At 43.2% G+C, this 23,063-nt stretch overlaps 1 protein-coding gene across 17 annotated transcripts in view; it reads right to left on the reverse strand.

The window, feature by feature from the left end:
- Positions 1-23,063, reverse strand: part of LOC116619695 (NFX1-type zinc finger-containing protein 1-like) — a 28,423-nt gene that overhangs the window by 3,028 nt on the left and 2,332 nt on the right. For 5 of the 17 annotated variants that reach the window (XM_048729602.1, XM_048729599.1, XM_048729595.1 and 2 more), the window contains exons 2-23: positions 19,765-21,003; positions 19,180-19,409; positions 18,359-18,577; positions 17,608-17,754; positions 17,076-17,248; positions 16,968-17,011; positions 16,731-16,897; positions 15,830-16,097; positions 14,213-14,458; positions 13,274-13,607; positions 12,436-12,740; positions 10,137-10,344; positions 9,290-9,586; positions 8,990-9,099; positions 5,983-6,200; positions 5,373-5,549; positions 4,903-5,110; positions 3,518-3,720; positions 3,037-3,155; positions 2,652-2,817; positions 1,891-2,161; positions 213-732 (exon numbers count right to left, since the gene is read on the reverse strand). In XM_048729602.1, coding sequence (XP_048585559.1) covers positions 213-732; positions 1,891-2,161; positions 2,652-2,817; positions 3,037-3,155; positions 3,518-3,720; positions 4,903-5,110; positions 5,373-5,549; positions 5,983-6,200; positions 8,990-9,099; positions 9,290-9,586; positions 10,137-10,344; positions 12,436-12,740; positions 13,274-13,607; positions 14,213-14,458; positions 15,830-16,097; positions 16,731-16,897; positions 16,968-17,011; positions 17,076-17,248; positions 17,608-17,754; positions 18,359-18,577; positions 19,180-19,409; positions 19,765-20,983 — 5,849 coding nt within the window. In that variant the 5' untranslated portion in view covers positions 20,984-21,003. Of the gene's footprint in view, positions 1-212; positions 733-1,890; positions 2,162-2,651; positions 2,818-3,036; positions 3,156-3,517; positions 3,721-4,902; positions 5,111-5,372; positions 5,550-5,982; positions 6,201-8,989; positions 9,100-9,289; positions 9,587-10,136; positions 10,345-12,435; positions 12,741-13,273; positions 13,608-14,212; positions 14,459-15,829; positions 16,098-16,730; positions 16,898-16,967; positions 17,012-17,075; positions 17,249-17,607; positions 17,755-18,358; positions 18,578-19,179; positions 19,410-19,764; positions 21,004-22,624; positions 22,769-23,063 lie in introns of those variants that run through there. The other 12 variants (XM_048729608.1, XM_048729601.1, XM_048729597.1 and 9 more) reach the window with 8 other exon arrangements.

Raw genomic sequence — 23,063 nt, forward strand, 5'->3', positions numbered from 1 at the left:
GAATTCTTTGGGTGGAGGGGTGGGGTATATTCTTTTTTGGGAGGGACTGGTGGGTTTAATCTTGCAGGCCTCGCAAAGCCTCGGTCGATGCGCCAAAGCCTCTGTTTGATATTTCCCGGCATGACCTCACTCTCGGTTAGTAAGTAGTTAATACAAGGTACATTGATACATGGTGGGAAAAAATTAGAATGTAGTGTAAACGCTGTTAATACCCTTTAAGCTGCACGAAAGACGCGTCTCCATCTTGGGCCTGATCCATCCACTTATCCATCCCTTTCACCTCCACGATGTGAATACAATCCTCGAGCTGAACGAACCTTGCGTCTGGCTCGTCCTCGTCGCCAAAGAGAATAGCAGTCACCTCATCTTTGTCGCAGATGCGGCACTTTTCAGGGCACTTCTCACCACACAGCCCGATACAGGGGTGCTTGCATTTCTCGATTTTATAAGGGCAAGGTTTGTCGCATCGTGGGCGGTCACATATCTCCCCGCACAGCTTACTGCATTTATAGTGTCGGCATTTCCAGGCACAAGGCTCTGCACATGGCACGCACGGCTCGCCGCACTTTTTCTTGCATTCGCTGTGCGTACATTTGTTCTGGCATCCCTCTTTGCAAGGAGGACAGTTCTTTGTACATGGTTCCTGGCAGATGTGACCGCAAAACAAGGTTCGGCCGCACTTAGACTTGCACTGCTGATGCACACGCCCTTGCATGCAGCTATGGCAGGTTCCTGTCAGAAACAAACCCGACCTAAGCACCTTCATAATGACATAATTTTTAATCCCTGTTCTGCCAGCAGTTTTAGTACTGGTCTCGCTTCGACTAAACACAATTTAGTATGCGATCTCCTTCTTCGATCACAATAGTAAAAATATGCAATTTCATAACTCATCTTTATTTTTTTCAAGTTTGATATAACAAAACTGCATCTCGAAGCTAGCAATTTTCATGGTCCACTTTTCCCACAAAATGGAAACGTTACCGCGCGACCTGTAAAACCGTGAACACCAAAAAATGAGTATTGCAGGCATATTGTCTCCTGACAAATCAATAGCAAGAATTCAGGCGGTAAGCCTTATTAATACACGTTCCTTGTTGACTATTTGCAAATTTCGCATTCGATTGGTCAAAACAAACATTTCATACATATTTCTATTGTTCTCGGTTTTACTGGTCGCGCTGTAACGGTGCACGTGCAATATAAAATTAGAGTAATGCCTGGTGCACACTAGTGGCATAACGGCATAACGACATAACGGCATAACGACAAGTCTTTATGTCACTAGTGTGCACCAGGCATAAACGCGGTCGTCCCAGTAAGCATTGTTAGCGTTCCCATCATGTATGCTTTGGCTTGAAATAGGGGACTTGTGCTAGGAGATCACGTGACCGTGACCTATATCGGTGGCAAATTCAAAATAATCAAACAAACAAAAATAAGAAAACTGCGTCCGTCACACAGGGAACGACGAAGAAATAAAATCCTTAAATGAGACTAAACTCAAATTCTAAAAAAAAATTATGTTTTTTTTTTCGCAAGCTCTTAGACCTTATTCGCAAGAACTCTAAGCGCCATATCAATATTTGGGTGACCTTAAAACCCGCTCGGTCAATCTCTTGGAGGCCTGGGTCTAAAGAGTTTATAGGATTAGTAAGAAAAAGATTTGACCAAGCGAGCAAGTTTTGCTTAATAATTTTTGCCGCGAGTCTCAAATTGACAGGAATCAGTATTTTTCACCATGTTTTCTGGAGATCGGGGAGCGGGAAAACTTAAGCTCTTCTAAATATGGGTATCTATGTCCATATAAGGCAATACATACGAAGGACACTATCCGTGGGGAATATGTTTGATATGGAGTCCCCTACTGTGTGTCAAATATTGACCCACCTTCGCACTGATGTTCACATTTGAGCAAGTCTTTGCACGGCTCTAAGCACTTGACCTCGTAAATGTCCTTGTAACACCTCACTGTTTCCTTGTGTCCACATGGAAGAGTTTTCTCGATCTTCTCAATGCATTTAGAAGTGCAAGTATCGCCGCATTTCCTTGCGCATGGGTGGCCGCACTCAAGAGTCTTGGGGCAGGGCTCACTGCACTTAAACTCCCAAGGATCAATGTGGCATGGTACTTGCTGTTCATGCTGGCATTCGGGTATGATCTATATGGAAATAATTAGAAATATAGATGCCTCTTTTCTTGTACTTGAAAACAAAATAAATAGTGCCGACATCGGCAAAAGCACAATTGTGTTCGATTTGATTATTTTGTAATAGAAAATACAATTTCAGTATATTAGTAGTCCACCAAATATACAATATAACAAAATATAATAATAATAATAATATATCAATATATCAAAATACAAATATCACCTATCTATTGGGTGCTCTCAAAAGATTTTGCAGATTGTGGAGAGGGGAGGGGGCACAGATAAAAATTTTATAATAGAAGTAATAAAAGCCATGAACAATGTAGATTTACCCATGAGTTATTCATATAAGAGATTTAGGCAGAGCTAATTAGGTACCATATTAAGACCCATAAGCCCGCGCTTTTTAACTTTTCTATGAGCTCTTACTCCCATTTTACAAAATATAAATTGCGCAATTCGGTACAAGTCTGTCTTCGAATAGTCGAAGGAAGAGCACCTTTGGTAGAAGCTCCGTACAAGGCTTGCATTCCTCGAAGCAGGGTAAAGGACAGGGATGATTGAGATCGCACAGTTGTCGTCTGCATGGCTTCCTACACTTAAACTCCGTATGATCGTTGTCAACAGGGTGGCAGGGCTTCTCACACATGTGTCCACAAGCCAACCTATACATACAAAGATATCCAGGTTCAAAATTCGATAGGAACACCGAGGGTCATGGTCAGAGATGAATTTGTGATGTAAGAAAGAAAGAGGTGGTAAAACGAGGAGCAGAATGCAGTGTCAGGGAGACACTTAGGGATTAGAGATGGGAACAGGTGGAGATATGGAATTTGTGAGCGCGAAAAGAGAAACGTGGGAGTCTGATGCAGAAAATATCTTACCTTTCAGCACACGGCAGCATGCAACCTCCTTCTGGCGCATCTTTGAAGTTATCGGCCTCAGCAGCGCGGATCACCTTGTCAGGGTGATTTTGACAAGCTAACCGTAACGATTTTCCAACCTGCGGGAGAAAAAATAACATTGGATATATGTCAATGTCTCTCTTAACAAACAAACAAATGAACCAAACAATATGTCGACGGCTAGGACGGCGTAAAATATATTCGCGCTTTGTGCTAAAATAGCAAACTGTTTGAATGAAAATATAATTTCATTATCAGAGACACGCAAAAAAAAATCCGTAAAATTTTTAAATACTTTCAAAAATTTCTAAAATAGCGATGGCAGAGGGCGATTATACGTTTTGAAGGTCATTGGCACCTGAAGATCGCCTCTCAATGCCCATCGAGTAGGCCTTATAATTCAGGCTTAGCTTGCGGTAAAGTAAGTAAACATAAATTGATTGCTTGAGTGAAGACCGACCTTCCCTTTGTCGTGGAACTCTCCAACGATATTCCTCCACAAGTCGTCCACTTCCCCCATAAGACTCAAATTGCCGATGCAATAGAAACCTTTTCTTGCACGGGACAGCGCTACGCACACTCGGTTGGAAATGTTAAGAAAGCCGATGTTACCCTCGTCGTTACTGCGTACCAGGGACAAAAGGATGATGTCGTTCTCTTCGCCTGATGGAGAAGACAATAGTAGATAGAAAGATAGATATTTTTTTCATGGCACCTCTTAAACATTTACATGGTGTAGATCTACAAATTATCAAATAAATGATATTAAATGGTGTTGATATGTTTCTCTTACTTTGCCTTTTGCATTTTTTTTATTCTTGTCGTTTAGGAGGATTAGGTGACGTCACTGTACGTTGTAATGAAGCTTCACAGTTCTCGCCTTCATACATTCAAAATGTTTTGCTAAGCGCAGATTCACGTTTCATTCCGGCTCAATCCCATAATTCTGACGAAATTATTTTCTTTGTTGGCATGGGGTCTAACATTGACACCTGCATGCGTTTTAAGGAATTCCAGTAAATCATCCCGATCATTTTTATAGGCCGGACATTCATAACAGAAAATGCTCTTTATCCTCCACTTTACCTGTCTGGCATACTAAGCATTTCCTTTCGTTAGGTTTTTTATATGGCTTTTCATACCTTCCAGTTTCAATTGCTAGCTTGTGATTGCTTGGCCTGAATTTAGTAAGGGCAATCCTATGGTCAATATTTTTTACGTCCGTTAGATAGTTTTCTAAATTGTGGGACAGTTCAAATTTTCTGAGCGTATGCAATTTTTCTTTTGGGCTTGGTCTTTTCTATTGTCATTTTGAATAGAGCTGAGACAATGTCATAAAGCAGCCTTTGTTGAAGAAAGCTGTATGTTGCATTTCGTGATTATAGATGTGCGATGTGCGATTAAAAAATTCATACCCCCCCTCCCTCCAAATGGGAGAAATTCCGGGTGAGAAGTAAAATGAACTTCAATTGGCCGGTTTCCAGGAGGCAAAAAAAAAAAGTTATCGCACTATAATTTCCAGGAAAAAATACCATTGGTAGGCTAGAAAACAGAGACTTAAAATCGAAAAAAAAGAAATATTGATAAATGTTGATTATATCGAAGAGTTTGAAATCATAATATTACCATGCATGAAAAAGGGTAATTACCAGTGCTGCACCAAATTTTTGCTGGGTTCTTCTTGTCTTGTATTCAAGCAAACGCGAGCAAAAATTGAAGAAACAATAACGTGCCCTACCAAAGTGGGAAAAAACTAGTGAACCTAAATTTGGTTATCTCTGATGAAGTGGTCATGTGTTACTTGATGTGTTTCTTGTACACCCTAAAAGAAACCTTACCGCGTACCCTGAAAGTTATCCACGGCTGACACTCGAACACCTTCAAAGAAATCTTTTGGCATCTCTTTCCTGAGCGCGAGGAGCTGCCCAGTGTACATGGTCAGCACGGTGATCTTAGAGCGTTCATATCCCTGAAGGATGAGGTAGCGACAGAGAGCAGCCACGTACTTAGCCTCATGGATGTTCGACCGGCTTCTGCCCTCCTCAATTAATTCCTTGAAATTAGAACCAGTCCATACAAAATGTTAAGCACGACCAAATAAATGTCTATCGGCAGTATGACTTAGTATGAATAAGTTTAACGTAGTAACGAAGTTCAGGCGCGGACACAGGGGATGCCCCCCCCCCACCCGTCCTTTGCCCCCCAAATGTGGGTCGTTTTTTTATCTTTGCAAACGCCATCGTTTTTCCACATGATGCCCCCCCCCCCCCCCCCCCCACTGCAGAGATTTCCTTGAAGCACTCAGGCAGACTAACCTCTTTTTCTTGATGGTCGATGAAAAAGATGTTCGTCGAGACTCCTTTGATGTTGTCGAAGTTCAGCACTGACTCGTGATCCTCTAAATCTGGGTAGATGTGGTGGAGCATCTTCGAGATCTCCGGTCGCATGCGGTGCTGCTTGCGTAGACACACAAGAGGTATCTTGTTGTTGACCTGATCAATTGGAATAGATATGGTGAAATATAAGCGCTTTTGAGAACCTGAATGTTCAGTGCTCTGTAAGGAAGCTTCACACATTAGAAAGGGAACTCGGATAGGGAGGGGATGGGGAGTAGAGGCCCCCTAGCTCTTAGTCATTTCAGGACATTTCTATAGGGATCTTGGAGTCTTTTCTCCAGTATGGAGGAGCTCACCCCCACCCCACCCCTCTACTGTGTCAACCCAAACCCTCAAGGGGGTAGCACGGAGTTCAAGTCATCCAAGTAAAACTGACGAAAAAGCACTACCTAGGCAACTCAAAGCTAGCTAGACTTAGCGGGTAGTTCGGTTTTTTAGAGTTAGCGGGGAGTTCGACTTATATATTTTTATACTAGTTTGAGTTATCGGGATAACCCCACTGTTGATTTGTCGAGGTGAAGTTGCTCACCATTCGTTCAAAAAGAGAAACGTCTAGTTTGAAGTCCCTGGCAAGTTTGAAGACGTTTGTATTAGGTCGTAACTGCTTGTGGTCTCCAATTAGAATCAAATGCTGACATGCGGGGCTCAAGGCTGTCACAATGTGAGCCTCCATCACCTCAGCGGCCTCCTCCACAATGACCACGCGCGGCTTGATCTCTTGAAGGAATTCATGGTTTTTTGCTGCCCCTAAAGGAACGCATTTCAATCGGCAAGGTAAAAAACAATCACCATCATAGACATTCTATTAGGGACCCGGGACATTTTTTATATGGTGGGAGAGCTGTTGGATTTGAGGGGTAGGGGGGAGGGTAATGGAAAATAATACGGCCTTAAAGGAGAGGGTCATCGAAAAATAACTCTCCTTCCTTCCTCTCCCCTCCCTGCCTCATAACTACCCTTCCTTCCCTCCCCTCCCTGCTTCATAACTCCCCTTCCTTCCCTTCCCTCCCTGCTTCATAACTCCCCTTCCTTTCTCACCCCTCCCTGCTTAATAACTCCCCTTTCTTTCCCTCCCCTTTCTGCCTCATAACTCTCCTTCCTTCCGTCCCCTCCCTGCTTCTTAACTCCCCTTCCTTCCCATGTTTTCCCTGCTTCATAACTACCCTTCCTTTCCCTCCCCTCCCCCTCATAACTCCCCTTCCTTTCCCTCCCCTCCCTGCTTCATAACTCTCCTTCCTTCCCCCCTCCCTGCTTCATAACTCCCCTTCCTTTCCCTCCCCTCCCTGCCTCATAACTCCCCATCTTCCTCTCCCCTCCCTGCCTCATAACGCTCCTTCCTTCCCCTCCCTCCCTGCCTCATAACTTCCCTTCTTTGCCCTCCCCTCCCTGCTTCATAACTCCCCTTCCTTCCCTCCCCTCCCTGCTTCATAACTCCCCTTCCTTTCTCCTCCCCTCCCTGCTTAATAACTCCCCTTCCTTTCCCTCCCCTCCCTGCCTCATAACTCTCCTTCCTTTCGTCCCCCCCCTGCTTCATAACTCCCCTTCCTTCCCATCCCCTCCCTGCTTCATAACTACCCTTCCTTTCCCTCCCCTCCCCCTCATAACTCCCCTTCCTTTCCCTCCCCTCCCTGCTTCATAACTCTCCTTCCTTCCCTCCCCTCCCTGCTTCATAACTCCCCTTCCTTTCCCTCCCCTCCCTGCCTCATAACTCCCCATTTTCCTCTCCCCTCCCTGCCTCATAACGCTCTTTCCTTCCCCTCCCCTCTCTGCCTCATAACTTTCCTTCTTTCCCCTCCCCTCCCTGCCTCATAACTCTCCTTCCTTCCCCTTTCTTCCTTGCCACATATTTCTCCTTCCTTCCCCTCCCCTCCCTGCCTCATAACTTCCCTTCCTTCCCCTCCCCTCCCTGCCTCATAACTTCGCTTCCTTCCCCTACCCTCCCTGCCTCATAACTACCCTTCCTTCCCCTCCCCTCCCTGCCTCATAACACTCCTTCCTTCCCCTACCCTCATCCCTGCCTCATAACACTCCTTCCTTCCCCTCCTCTCTCTGCGTCATAACTCTCCTTCCTTCTCTTCCCCTCCATGCCTCATAACTTCCCTTCTTTCCCCTACCCTCCCTGCCTCATAGCTTTACTTCCTTCTTCTCCCCTCCCTGCTTCATAACTCTCCTTCCTTCACCTACCCTCATCCCTGCCTCATAACACTCCTTCCTTCCCCTCCTCTCTCTGCGTCATAACTCTCCTTCCTTCTCTTCCCCTCCATGCCTCATAACTTCCCTTCTTTCCCCTACCCTCCCTGCCTCATAATTCTCCTTCCTTCCCCTCCCCTCCCTGCTTCATAACTCTCCTTCCTTAACTTCCCTCCCTGCCTCATAACTCTCCTTCCTTCCTCTCCCCTCCCTGCTTCATAACTCTCCTTCCTTCACCTCCCCTTATCCCTGCCAAATAACTCCCCTTCCTCCCCTCCCCTCCCTGCCTCATAACTACTCTTCTTTCCCCTCCCCTCCCTGCCTCATAACTCTCCTTTCTTCCTCTCCCCTCCCTGCCTCATAACTCCCCTTCCCTCCCCTCCCCTTCCTGCCTCATAACTCCCCTTCCTTTCCTCCCCTCCCTGCCTCATAACTCCCCTTCCTTCCTCTCCCCTCCATGCCTCATAATTCTCCTTTCTTCCCCTCCCCTCCATGCCTCATAACTTCCCTTCTTTCCCCTCCCCTCCCTGCCTCATAGTTCTCCTTCCTTCCTCACACCTCCCTGCTTCATAACTCCCCTTCCTTCCCCTCCCCTCCCTGCCTCATAATTCTCCTTTCTTCCCCTCCCCTTCCTGCTCCATAACTTCCCTTCTTTTCCCTCCCCTCCCTGCCTCATAGTTCTCCTTCCTTCCTCTCCCCTTCCTGCCTCATAACTCTACTTCCTTCCCCTCCCCTCCCTGCCTCATAACTCCCCTTCCTTCCCCTCCCCTCCCTGCCTCATAACTCTCCTTCCTCCCCCTCTCCTCCTTGCCTCATAACTCTCCTTCCTTTCCCTACCCTCCCTGCCTCATAACTATCCTTTCTTCCCTCCCCTTCCTGCTCCATAACTTCCCTTCTTTCCCCTCCCCTCCCTGCCTCATAACTCTCCTTCCTTCCTCTCCCCTCCCTGCCTCATAACTCTCCTTTCTTCCTCTCCCCTCCCTGCCTCATAACTCTCCTTCCTTTCCCTACCCTCCCTGCCTCATAACTCTCCTTCCTTCCTCTCCCCTCCCTGCCTCATACCTCTCCTTCATTTCCCTACCCTCCCTGCTTCATAACTTCCCTTCTTTCCCCTCCCCTCCCTGCCTCATAACTCTCCTTCCTTTCTCTCCCCTCCCTGCCTCATAACTCTCTTTCCTTCCCCTCACCTCCCTGCCTCATAACTTCCCTTCTTTCCCCTCCCCTCCCTGCTTCATAACTCTCCTTCCTTCCCCTGCCCTCATCCCTGCCAAATAACCTTCCTCCTTGCAACATAACCCCCTTTCTCCCCATGCTCCTCCCGCACACACAAGCGTCATCTCTCTTACCTGTAGTTGTCATACCGATAACTTCAGCTTTTCTGAGAATCGCAATGTCTTGCATTTCCTTAAGTTCATTTAATCGCTTGATTCTGTCCCGGTAAAGATCTTGTGCATTCCTGTTTGAAAACAGAAAAAGCAAACTTTGTGAGCAACAGCATCGTGATTCCGATGGATACGATGGGAGTCCAAATACGGCAGCAGAATCCCCTACAGAACAAGTTACATAAACTTGATGCCTTGCAATCATGGGAGCGTTAAGTTTGATGTGGAGCTACTCAAAGTGCGATATTTTGCTTCACTACTTACATGTCCTCGGCAACCTCTCGAAATGCAACGCGTATATTCCTGGACCAGTAGCGATACAATCGCCAGCGATCGGCCAGCGGGAGCTCCCACAAATCTCTCCCCTTTGCCGCTTCGACTTCTTGTTCAGTCATCACATCTTTTGATCTCAATTCTCTCTTCAGGGTTTCGTTCCATCTTGACTGTATACCCCTTGCTCGAGATGACTTGTCCCGAGCTTTGACCTTATGGGTTCTATTTTCTTGTGGAGGAATAATGTCAAATGGATAGACAGTCTGGATTCTTTTCTCTGACCAATGCCTTGAGAAAATAATTTTAATCACTTAATTATTGTTGTGTTTGTTTTCATTAATGTTATTAATATCATCACCATCACCATCACCATCACCATCACCATCATCATCATCATCATTATTATTTTGATTATTATTATTATCACCATCGCCATCACCATCATAATCATTATCATTGTTATTTATTACTACTATATATCTATCGAGAACCGCTTCCGCTAGCCAAAACCACATTCCAAATGGTCCTAAGACAAGGTCAATCCAATTTACTAAATAATTTACTAAAAATAATAACCTCGACGGTCTCGATAATTTCTTAGTAAGGCGCTAGTGTTAATCTAGAGTAATTGGCTTGGATGTGACTTTTGCCACGATTTCAAAGGTTTTCTTGAGACAGGCGCTAACTCATATGGCACCAGAAATAGCAACCTTCTTTAAAAAGACATTTAGGAGTCCCTTCGTACCATTAAAAAAATGATTCTGGTTGGCTTAGTCATCCACAATAAGAAATGACACGAAATTCACGAAAGTTTGATATATCTATCGAATATGAAAACCTTTGTTCCAGGATAGGATTATCATAATCGTCTCCATCATCTAACATTCTTCCCGCCATCAATGCATCCGCTTCGAATGTGAAATCACCATCTTCACTACGCAAAGCATGGGGCGCTGATCTGCACGAGGCAGGGCGCATGGGCTCCTCCAACATCCCGTCATTTTCGAGGGTGAAGTCGTCATTCTCTTCAGCTCTCGCGTCGAGAACTATCCGTAACGATTCATAATAAAAAAGAAGATATAGATATTAAGGATAATTATAGGTTATTTCACGGTTGGTGAGCGCGTACGATTTTTATTCACGAGTTGTGTAAAACAAACAAACGAGCGCAGCCATTGAGTTTGTTTTACACAACGAGTGAATAAAAATCGCAAAAGCGAACTAACAGCTAAATAGCTTATTTATTATACACATACCGAGATTTAAAAGGAGCAAAAAAACTTTCAGATATAAAACATTTCATTTTGCATGTTATTTTGTTCTTGAGCTCCATTGAGCGAAAGAATAAAAATTTTACTGTGAAAATTGAATACAAAGCGTTCAAAATGTAAGACAATAGATTTGCTACTCTCAATGACACTGTAGAGGATTATGTAGAAAGTCTTGAAAACAAGAATAGATTTGCTACTCTCAATGAGCGAACTGAGACACATCAAGGAGCGTTTCGAGCGGGTCGTCGAGCAAACGAAACAATTTTGCTAACAAGTGAAAATAATGATATAGCCAATCAGAACGCCGATACGGGGTTTTTCACTAGTGGAAAAAATCGTACGACCAATCAGCTGGCTTCTCTAGCGCGAAGAGACCAGTTTTATCGCAATGGTATTTGGCCCGTAAATCTGGGTATGTATATAACAATATTATATGTGTATTTCTTAAAGGGAGTTGCACCACATTAAGTTTTTTTTATCATTGAAAATTTAACTGGCAAGCTTCCATGGGGGCAGATCCTGTGTGATCTTTTATAGGGATCAGGAGGAGAGTAGCCTGTGTACAGCCGCTTACAAACCTGGTAACAATATTATAAGCGCCTGTGAAACCCTCGCGCTAGTCGTGTCCCATCCATTTCCCGAATTCTGGAAAATCTTCTGATTGGCTAACCGGAAAAACAAGCACGTGCAATCGACAGTGCTGAATAACGTATGCGCATGCGCGTGTTCTGGCGAAAACAAACAAAATCTCAGTGTCGAATCGATCGAGTAAAGGTAAGAATGGCTGACTTCAGTCGTTGTTTTGACAAGCTGTACAGCATTAAAACCATACTGTACAAAAGATGACAGATTAGATTGATAATGAGGGAGTCAAAGAAAATTATAGCCTTAGCTTTGCGCTAGTTCTCTTAGCATTCGCCAAAATGTGACAGTTCGCCGGTAATAAGCCGCCATTTAAAAACAATAAGGCGCGCGGTACTGGAACTAGTCTTGCGTTTTTCAGCACTGTCCGTGTAATCTTTTTTGGGGGAGATTGATGTCCACCGGCTTTTAGCCAGCAATGATAATTGATAAATATGACGATAATTTTAGAGTTTCTGAGTTAGAGTTGTAGGACTGATGTATGTTAAAAAATATGCCAGGTTGGATTGCGTTCTCTGTTAACATAAAAATCGTAAATAACAGATATCGACCCTTGGTTATCGGTAGAGGCGAATTTTCAAAGTTAAAAAACGCACTCGAGCCGTCCGCACGTAACACCAAGGAAAGGAGAGAACAGGAAACAAACAACCTAAAAGCTTCTAATGAAAACCTATAACCTAATCTTCGTTGAATATCGGAATTAGTATCAGTTCGGAAACTTCAAGTATGACTGAGTCAGTCGTAGTAATAGTAGTACTTTCCTAACAACAAAGTGCAACAACAAAAATCTCTTTGTTATTCTTCAAGTATAGCAACAACCAACTACAGTTCGAAGTTTGATATGTCATTAGAATTACAGGCTTGAAGGATATACTTAAGCGATTATTGTCCGGTATTAAAAACACTGATCGCTTAATCGAAATTTGAATTTGAACACGTCGCTGGCCTCGAGAGAGACTGACTAAATTATCGTATTTGCTATGTATTTGCAAATGTATTACTGGAACACGATTAGCGATAGTGTTTCACCAGAAGTTACTAATCCTGTTGCCAGGCTAGTTAGCGGATGTACACAGGCTAAGAGGAGAGGGGAGTACAAATGGATAAAAGATTTTGAGTTTGTTTGTGAAATAGAATCCAATACAATTCCTCTACAAGTTCAGTCCAAAAGGGAAAAGCACCCCCCCCCCCCCCCCCCAGAACCCATGCCACTGTTTACTGTACCTCCTTGCGTTATCCCACCGATTTGCCAGATCTGGTCTGTCCCAATTGCTTCTGGGAAAATATATAATTTTTTCAGTCTACCACGGACTGGGCCGACTCGTAGAGAGTATTGTGTAGCTAGAAGTCGGTGCTCTCCGATGAGTCTTTCGCTCACGAGAGTCCCATCATGCCACAGCTGTGCCAGCCCCGACTCGTAGTTGTACGAAGCTACTACGTAGTTCCACTCGTAAAGCCTTAGAACCGGGGATGACAGTGTACAATTTTGCGACGGGAAATAGTCACTACCTTCGCCTTTTGAGTCTCGGCTAAATAAAAAGATAGTGAGACACTTTGAGTTGGTAAAAGAAAAGCAAATTTGACGATGTTTTTTTTAAACAATTAAACAATTCTCCTAAGGACGAGGTCTTATATGAAAGTTTACGAATTGCTGTTCTCAGAGCTCGTTGCCATAATTCTCTGTATGTGCTGGTCTGAAAACCATTAAAAGCATTGCACGTTAAAGCAGATTCTCTCCGTAGATGAGGTATGGTTTCCCCAGTTTCCAATCCGCTGTTATTGGTATGAATGTATTGTCTGCGAACGCTCGGAAGCCGGGAGGTGAGTGCCACTCAGGCGGCCAGGTTTTTTTTTTTTTAAAGTTTTTGACAAGTTCATGATAGCAAACATTTTTTTTTCTTAGAATCACGCGACAATCCAGGAGCTGACCAGTTTTGTAATTATACTTTTTGGAGCTACCTTAAGATGACTATTAATTTGGTAACACATTGGCTTCTTGCGCGAGGATCTCGTCTTTTCATGGTGGTTATATCATTCTTACCAAGCAGACCAAGAGCCCTACCTCGGAAACGATGCGACCAGGACTCCCTTGTTCCTTTTTGTTCCATGTTGTTCCACTGCTACTCCTTTACGGTCTTTGTTGCCATACCAGACTATCTTTCCGCGATCTTCTGTTTTGGGAAACACGAATACCACAAGCGTTATGGACCTTCTTACGTCAAGGAATGCGCGTGAAGGGATTTCGACAAAGCTTTCTGCCGATCCACGGAGTTCTAACCACCCATCACCTGGTCCCTCGATTCGGGCGTGGCTAAACCTCGCCTTGTGGTCCCGACAAACAAAGTTTCGCCCTGCGGACATCCTGGAGAACGGAAAGCTGGCGACACGGTGGACAGCTGGGAAATTGAGCAAAAAGAGTTGTGATCAGCTTTCTTGGCTGTGACATATATGTCACATAATCGGTTATAATCGGTTTCTCCTACATTTTGTAAACTTAGACATGTTGATTTATCTAAGGCAATAAAGATTATTATTATTATTATTATTATTATTATATGCTAAATGAGGTATCAAAAACACAACAAACAAACAAAAAATGAACTCAAATCCTCTATTATCCACAGAATACCTAAACTTTAGATTTCTGGTCTCTTAGATTTCTCAAGATGATAGATGTCATTTATGTTTAAAACGTTTTGGGCCAAATGATTCCCAATATAAATTTAGAACATTGGCAATTGCTGAAGGTCAATCGCACCCGCACACACGTACAAAAAAGTATAACATTATGTGACAGAAATAGATATGAAACTATTTCCCGTGAAATGTATTATATGCTTGAGGTCTAGCTGCGTTATTCAATACACGAGACGTTCAGGTCGCACTATACAGTATCAATCTTACAAAATAAAGGAAAACTTATCTGGAAATCCATTTTAAAGGAAATTTTAAAAGCTGGTACATGCTTTCCGAAAATAATAAAGCTAACACAAAAACTTACGTCGATCGGAATTTGGTTGTATGAGTTCTAACCAAAAGAGCATAGCTGACACGAGTGAGTTTTCCCTTCGACGAGTGAGGCATTTCATCTGATCACGTGACATCTCTCCATGATAAACAAGTTCCTTCTCATGAATCACGTGATCCATGCATATTCGCCGATTTTCCGTTGCGCCATTCAGCTTTTGCTCCATGTCTCTTAGTTTTCCTTTGACCTTCTGCATCGCACTGACTTGAGGTATAGGTACTTTGGGAAAAGAAATAAATGTTTATTTAGAATCGGCAAACAGATCATCAATATGGAATCATACATAGGATTCACTGTAAACACGCTGATCGATATATATGCCTAGCTTTTACACGCTGATCGATATATATGCCTAGCTTTTACACGCTGATCGATATATATGCCTAGCTTTTACACGCTGATCGATATATATGCCTAGCTTTTACACGCTGATCGATATATATGCCTAGCTTTTACACGTTGATCGATATCTATGCCTAGCTTTTACACGTTGATCGATATCTATGCCTAGCTTTCACACGTTGATCGATATCTATGCCTAGCTTTTACACGCTGATCGATATCTATGCCTAGCTTTTACACGCTGATCGATATCTATGCCTAGCTTTTACACGCTGATCGATATCTATGCCTAGCTTTTACACGCTGATCGATATATATGCCTAGCTTTTACACGCTGATCGATATCTATGCCTAGCTTTTACACGTTGATCGATATCTATGCCTAGCTTTCACACGTTGATCGATATCTATGCCTAGCTTTTACACGCTGATCGATATCTATGCCTAGCTTTTACACGCTGATCGATATCTATGCCTAGCTTTTACAAGTTGATCGATATATATGCCCAGCTTTTACACGTTGATCGATATATATGCCTAGCTTTTACACGCTGATCGATATCTATGCCTAGCTTTTACACGCTGATCGATATCTATGCCTAGCTTTTACACGCTGATCGATATCTATGCCTAGCTTTCACACGTTGATCGATATCTATGCCTAGCTTTTACACGCTGATCGATATCTATGCCTAGCTTTTACACGCTGATCGATATCTATGCCTAGCTTTTACACGTTGATCGATATATATGCCCAGCTTTTACACGTTGATCGATATCTATGCCTAGCTTTTACACGCTGATCGATATCTATGCCTAGCTTTTACACGCTGATCGATATCTATGCCTAGCTTTTACACGCTGATCGATATCTATGCCTAGCTTTTACACGTTGATCGATATATATGCCCAGCTTTTACACGCTGATCGATATCTATGCCTAGCTTTTACACGCTGATCGATATCTATGCCTAGCTTTTACACGTTGATCGATATATATGCCCAGCTTTTAATGAGGTATGATAAATATTCGTTCTATCTAGCCTGAAAAATGGTGTGCTATATGGGATTCCTATTATGGCGGCAATGCTTCTTCGAGACATCGAAGACATTAGTTTTTTTCGGGACTAGGTGTGTTCTGTATGGTTGACCGCAATACAGTGACCAAGTAAGAATATTTATATTAATGGTGCTGATGGTATCATACATAAATTTCTGCAAGGTTCTAAAGAAAATAAAGTAACGAACCTGGGTTTTCTCGTCTAAGGTTCTTCAAAATACACTTCTCCAACTTCTCGCTTGCACTTCGTCCTCCAACACGGACGATGCCGTTGGGGCGAAACTCGTGTATCCCCTCCAAAAACTGGTCCAGAGCGTGGTTAGTGTAGCACACCACAAGGATTGGTCGGTGTCGGTTAATTTGGCGAAGGTTTTGTAGTTGTTCGCCTTGAACATTATCATCGCCGTCATTTCCGCTGTCCCACTTACTCTTGTTATGCAGAAGCACCTTGGCTACCTGGTGATAGCAAGCCATGAGACAAGAATGGTAAAAGGGAGCTGATAACGATGGTGTTACTGATCATATCACGTTGACGATAACACAAATAATGACGACGATAACGATGATAATGATGACGATAACAACGATAATGATGACGATGACGACAACAACAATGATGATGACGAGGACGATAACAATAAAAATTATGACGATGACGATAGCAACAACAATGATGACGATAACAACGATGATAATAATGAAGATAACATGAATAATGATAATGATGACGATACCAACAATAATGATGATGACGATAATAACAATAACGATGATGACAATAACAACAATAATGATGATGACGATAACAACAATGATGATGACGATAACAACGATTGTGACGATTTTGATGACGATGGCGGGTTGTAATTAAAAACGATTATATGTGGCTATGACAATGGCACTTAAGGAATAATGGTACTACGCAGAGACGGAGATCAGGATGTCGAGAAATATGGTACTGATGGTATTAATAATGGTTATAACAAAGATAATAAAGAAGATAATCATTGGAAGAATGCATTTTTTTCTTGAAAAAAAAAAGACTTCTTGAGATTAAATCGACCAAAACCTCCTTTCAAGGAAGCCCACCTTCAAGCCTATGTAGGTCTTGCCAGTCCCAGGAGGTCCCTGAATGACCGAAAACTCTTTCGTCAAAGCAGTTTGCACAGCACGAAGTTGAGATTCGTCCAGGTTTAGAGCCTCGGCACTTGGCCAGGAATTTAAATCAAGAATATCCACTGACTCCCCGAAAACATCTAAAAAGTTATAACAAGAATTATCTCATTAAAAAGCAAGCAGCAAGTATTACAATGATGGATCTGTTACCTTTCGTGCCTGCTGCATTGTCAAACTTCCGTTTTCGTCTTACTCTAGAGGAGAAACCATAAGAATTTAATCGTGAACTTATGGATTGTAAATAAAGAGGAAATATACCTTTCATCTTCCATAATAGGAGTGAGGTCGTAAGTGATTTTCTTGATTTCACATTCACTTTCATCTTTTATCAAACCCTCCTCCTCTTCCTCCTCCTCTTCTGCCTTCGCCCCCTTACTACTCCGTAGGTAGGCAGGAGGTTCAATTACGTTTTCGCAGTAAACAATGTACTTCTGTTAAATAAGAAAACATGTTGAAGTTAAGTCAAACGTACCTGGCTTTTAATGCTATGGCGCTTGCATCTAACACTCGACTGACAAGCGTGACCGAACATGCGAAGACACTAAGAACATCGACATGCGTGACCGATTCACCCGAAGACACGACTATCATGCTGACAAAACAACCGAAGATACGACTGACATGCGTGACCGAACACGCTGAGACACCGAAAGAAGATGCCGAGAGGCAGCACAATATAAAAGCGCTGCCTCTCGGTGAAAAAGCACTCGACTCACCATCAGAATACTAAGCAAGACATTACACGTTGTCTCTAGCAGCCCTGGACTCAACATAGGGATATTTATCTCACCTGGAATGGCATGGACTGTGGATCGATCTCTTGCAGCCTTTGGAGCACGTGACGATACGACTCAAAGTATGCCACTGTCTCTACCATTGTGTAGACGTTTGCCGAAATATCCCCAACTGCTTGGTTAAAGCGTATGTGCACTATTCCCTACAGGAAATTAACAAAATACAACCTTTTTTCCCCGAATTTTAAATACACTGGTACAGTAATCCTAACTCTTTATGACTTTGTTTAAGTGTCACCAGTGTCGCTGAATAACGTGTTTGTTCTGTAACTCTTTAGAGGCAGCTGATGAGTACGCTGAAGAACAAGATACTGCCAAAAGAAGTGGCTAGTTCGTTTTCGTGGGCCACGATTTATTGAACAGTCGGAGCCTGAAGAATCCTGCGAATCTTTATGATTCTCATAGTAATCCGCTTGATTGAAAATAATAAAAGAGCAGGCGCGTAGGCAGGATTGGCTAAGGGGAAGAGGGGGGGGGGGGGAGGGGGGTTGCGCAGTCATAAATATCATATGGAAAACAGAAATCATATGAAAAAACATAATATTTGAAAAGTCCTTAATAAGGAATTACCCACATTTTGGCTGTGTACGCGCCTGAAGAGATTCATTTTCAGCGTGGCGTCATACAAGATACTAGATGGTGACAGATACCTGAAAATTCACGCGCATCACTCTCTCTGACTTCTAGCGTGTAATCACTAGGTAATATGGGTGCAATAAAGCTCTAAAAATGCGAATGTTTTCCTACCTTCTCTAGCTCGTGCACATCTCTTTTTTCCACCGTCGCCAACATGGATGATTTGAAGTTGTCCATAGAAAGGCAGAGAAGAGACCCGTAGATGAGCCTTTTACAGTTCTTCCAGTTAACTCTCTTCAGCCTCGACATATCAAATTCCACTTTGTAGGAAATCCCTTGGTAACTAAACACAGGGTCCAGGACTCGAACATTGTGGTAGAGGCGAATGTCCTAAACATTAAAAACAAACGAAACCCCATCCATCTCGGGTCATCCTTCTCTCGATAGGGATATTGCCAAAGAACGGTAATAGCAAAAGAATGAAGATACCACCCTGACGAAACACTCAAATTAGGTTGGGAAATTCAAAAGCTTCATTTGAAAATGCAACTCAACTTTTCTCGACCAATCTGAACCCGTGTTTAACTGGCATTCCACCAGCACCAATGTGAAAAACATTCACGGTTTATCGAGAAAATTGATATATGTAATGTAAACATCAGTTTGATTTTGTCTGTTTTGGAAATATGAAAAAATTTTGCGCTTTCATTGGAACTAGTGGGAATCAATGCCAAGTAAGATCGCATTTTCTCGATCGCACTATTCTAGCCGTTACTCTGACTTTGCCGTGTTTTATTATTGCAGAATTGCTAAAGTTAATGGGAGTGGCAGGGGGGCAGCCTCTGCCTTAATGAATCATGGGGCGGTTAACCAAAATCATGACTTGTGTTATAGAAGTCTGCCAAATCTCTTTTCTATTTTCGGCAGAGCACCCTCCCCATGAAACATTTGCTGCCAAATCTGCAAGGGGCCGTTGAGGAAAAACCACCCACCTGCGTGGAATTTAGTTTGGTTGACTCATCTTGTCCCAACAGCTCCTGAATCCCCTGACGCAGAGGGCGAATAAAATCTTCACGCATCAGACGAAACTGCGCATCCAAGTAGTCGTCCGGCCCAGAATACGCACCCACTGTCTTGTTTTTCCTTAGAAAAGGCCTGCTTGTGGTACAGAAATCGTCTTGGCTTGGAATTACGCTCATTTGACGATAAGCGCTGTAGGTTTCTGATGAGATAATTGAGGTTTAATCCAGGGGCAGATCTATCTGTTCGCTAAAAGGGGGGGGGGCTGGCTCAGTAAGAAAAGGGGTGAGTGGGTGATTTCTTTTGTTGCATGTGGCTTCCTGCCAGCCCAAAGGGGGAGGGGGGTTAAACCCTCTCCCTAGATCCGCTACTGTGATCAGAAAGAAATATCATAACCCCAGGGTCGTGACAAATATTTTGTTTATGCCGTCAAACTATTGCAATCATATGACCATGATATCTTCCCAATAGTAGAACTCCCATTTAACTATTTCCATTTATTTTGACGTTGTTTGAATTATAGGTAAATAATATTTTGCAATTGTGTTCGCCCTTACCATTAGTAGGTTGCTTACTCGATTGTGCATTCTTCTTCAGGTTTTGAACTTGCTTATTCTTGAATGCCACTAACTCTTCTACAGCTGTGACAGTCTTGTGATTATTCGACAATTTTTGTTTGTCATCCAAGGAGGCGGTATATTCCTTTAGAGCTGGGATCGGAAGTTTGGCATACGAGCTAGGGAAGCGAGAAAGCAGTTCAGAGAAGAGTACAGCAATATTCTGTAGCGCTTCAAGGCCATTATCGTTGATCTCGTTCTCATCACATTGAGCATTAAGGTAGGACGATAGGTGATGACTTATGAACTTTGATTGGAGCACGAAGTTTAATAATTTTACCGTCAGACCTGAAGGTGCACTGGTTGTCTTACACAAATGGGCCAGCATCTTCAGCACAATAAAAAACATTTTTGTCTCCATGCCCTCAGAGCTAAGCAGCTCTTTAACAGCTGGAAAGCAGCGCTCGGTTGTTAAGTCGACGACAACGTCATCTGGCTCCTTGGTCAGCAAATTTGATACTGCGTTGAAACCTAGAACTACTTTTCTTCTTGTGTCCGATCTATCTGACTTTATCCGGCTCTTTTGAAAACTATTCCCAACAGAGCTGCTGTAATGTGATCCATCACGTGACCTTCTTGATTGTGTCAAGCTACGTGAGCCTCGATAAGACCTATCCCTAAAGTCATCCCTCGGTCTCTCCTCCTGACAAAACCTAGAGTCACGTGTTCCATTAGGTGATCGAACACGTGAGCTACGGGGTGACCTACTCCGTTCTCTTCCATCACGTGACCTTGTTGAGTGTGTCAAGCTACGTGAGCCTCGAAAAAACCTATTCATCGAGTCATCGCTCGGTCTCTCCACCTGCCAAAACCCTTTTGAGTCACGTGATCCACTAGGTGATCTAACACGTGATCTGTGGGGTGATCTACTCCGTTCTCTTCCATCACGTGACCTTGTTGAGTGTGTCAAGCTACGTGAGCCTCGATAAAACCTATTCATCGAGTCATCGCTCGGTCTCTCCTGCCAAAACCCTTTTGAGTCACGTGATCCACTAGGTGATCTAGCACGTGATCTGCGGGGTGATCTACTTCGTGCTATTCTATCACGTGATCTTTCTTGTACTCCACTATGTCGTCTCTGACGTGTCCTACCACTTGATCTGTCACGTGATTCCTCGTCATATGCGGATGGAGCATGGGAACCTCTCCGTCTTTTCATTTTCCTGAAAACAACAAATTCTAGAGTTTCGATACAGAAATGATAAAGGTCGCACTTTGTTGATAATAACATTAGATAGGAATTCGTATTGTTTGCATATTTTTCTCCCAACGTGACTCATCGGAATTTTCGATAATCAACCTCAATCAGACGCCGATCGTTATATTTGTTTTGATTCGGCAATGGAACATAATTGGACTCAACCAGCTTTATTTCATAAATGTTTATTAGGACTCGTCAGCATGGCATAGCCGGTTTGCCTCAGTTAAACTTCATCGACATGTGCTAGCGTCCCGTCTTGGCTCGACTGGTGCCAATGTGTGTATGCTAGTGTGCTTCTAAAGTTCACATTTATGTATACATACTCGCAAGGATAGTTTGGCTATCCGACGGAGTCTTAGACTAGCAAAGGTCGCATGCGTGATCCGCACAATTGGCATCACGCTAGCCCGGTCGCAGCTCTAGATCCCACATGGATCTGAGCTGTGGTTTAAAGCACTTCGTTCGAGTCGAAGTCGCCCTGCAGTTTTTTTGCCGATGAAGTTTAACTGAGGCAAACCGGCTATGCCATGCTGGCGAGTCCTAATAAGGACGAAACAGCTGTCCATGGTTGCCGAACTGCACGGGTAATAGACTGTGCTAGCGTCCCGTCTTGGCCCGACTGGTGCCAATGTGTGTATGCTAGTGTGCTTTTAAAGTTCAGCTTTATTTCAATTGAAAACGTCCGATTACCGAACGTTTTACTCGGGCTTTCTGTAGAAGTGTCGAAGGACGACTGCGCAGGAGACTAGTAAAACCGTGGACACCTACCTAAAATATGTGTGGAGTGTTAATTGTCTTCTGACGAATCAGACGCCAGAATTCAGCAGGGGCGTAGCCAGGGGGGTGGCCAAGGGGGCCCGGGCCCCCCTTATAGAAGCCAAAAACACAGTAAATGTATGAGACATTACTAAAACACAGGAGAATATGCCTCGAAATGGCCTTTTGGGCCCCCTCCTGTTAAAAATCCTGGCTACGCCGCTGTTCAGACACCGAAATATCTCTCGAGTGGTTGGTCGGAACATTCCCTCCATACATATTTCCGTTGTTCACTATCTTACTTTTCGCGCGTTGTAAAAGAAGACATAAATTATAATTATATTTCTTCATCAACATCGATTTTCCCCATACACTCCTTTATAAAACTACTGACAGTAGCCTTGGGCTGCCTGTGGTGAAACGCTCGACACAGCGCGACTGCTTGGAGTCTAGAGGATTGCTCAAAACTACCGTTTTGGTATTTTGAAAATCCAAGCAATTTCGTAAACACGGGTTGGGTGATGCGAGAATATTATTGTAGATAAAGATAAGAACTGAATCTACTGAAAAATACTACTGTATCTACTATGGAAACTTAAAAAAAAATGTCCAATGGTCTGAATAGTCAAGTCTGCTTTTGTTTCGAATTGAGAGTATTTATAGATAGTATAGCACACTTGGGGAAGTTTCACAAATTTTTATAGCAGCTCTTGGATACCTAACCGACTGCTTTTTAAACATTAATAATTGTGGGGCCCCGCGTAAGCAGTGCCTAAATATATATAATACCACAGTTGGTGTTACACGATCCGATTCACTGCCTAACTCCTAGCAAAACCATACCTTTCCGATACCTTGATTACTCCTGCTTGTTCATGATCTTTTCCAAGTTTTATTCTAAACCATTTCTCCGAGGAAACTGGATTCAAAGCTTGTATCAAAACAGTGATATGTGCCTTGCGAGTCGCGAACTAAAACTTTTGCAATCTACAGGAGAGTCAGTTCCGAGAAATCTAATCATAGCAAACAACTTCGCGTACGTCATATGTCACACAACAGGTAACGTCAACAATGTTCGGATACGTTTGAGTCAATCGTTCCCTGCTAGCAGGGAACACAACGATTACGTAGGGGTTCGTTTCAATACAATGTTTTATGTCGAATTGGTGTTCCGAATAACTGTGCATATGAAGTTAAAAAGACTCTATTTTTTACAGTTAGAATTTTTTATGAAACACTTATTTATATTATGAGGCTACATTTTTGTGAAAACTATGTGTGG

This window comes from Nematostella vectensis, chromosome 6 (assembly GCF_932526225.1).
Source record: "Nematostella vectensis chromosome 6, jaNemVect1.1, whole genome shotgun sequence".
NCBI classification, from domain to species: Eukaryota; Metazoa; Cnidaria; class Anthozoa; order Actiniaria; family Edwardsiidae; genus Nematostella; species Nematostella vectensis.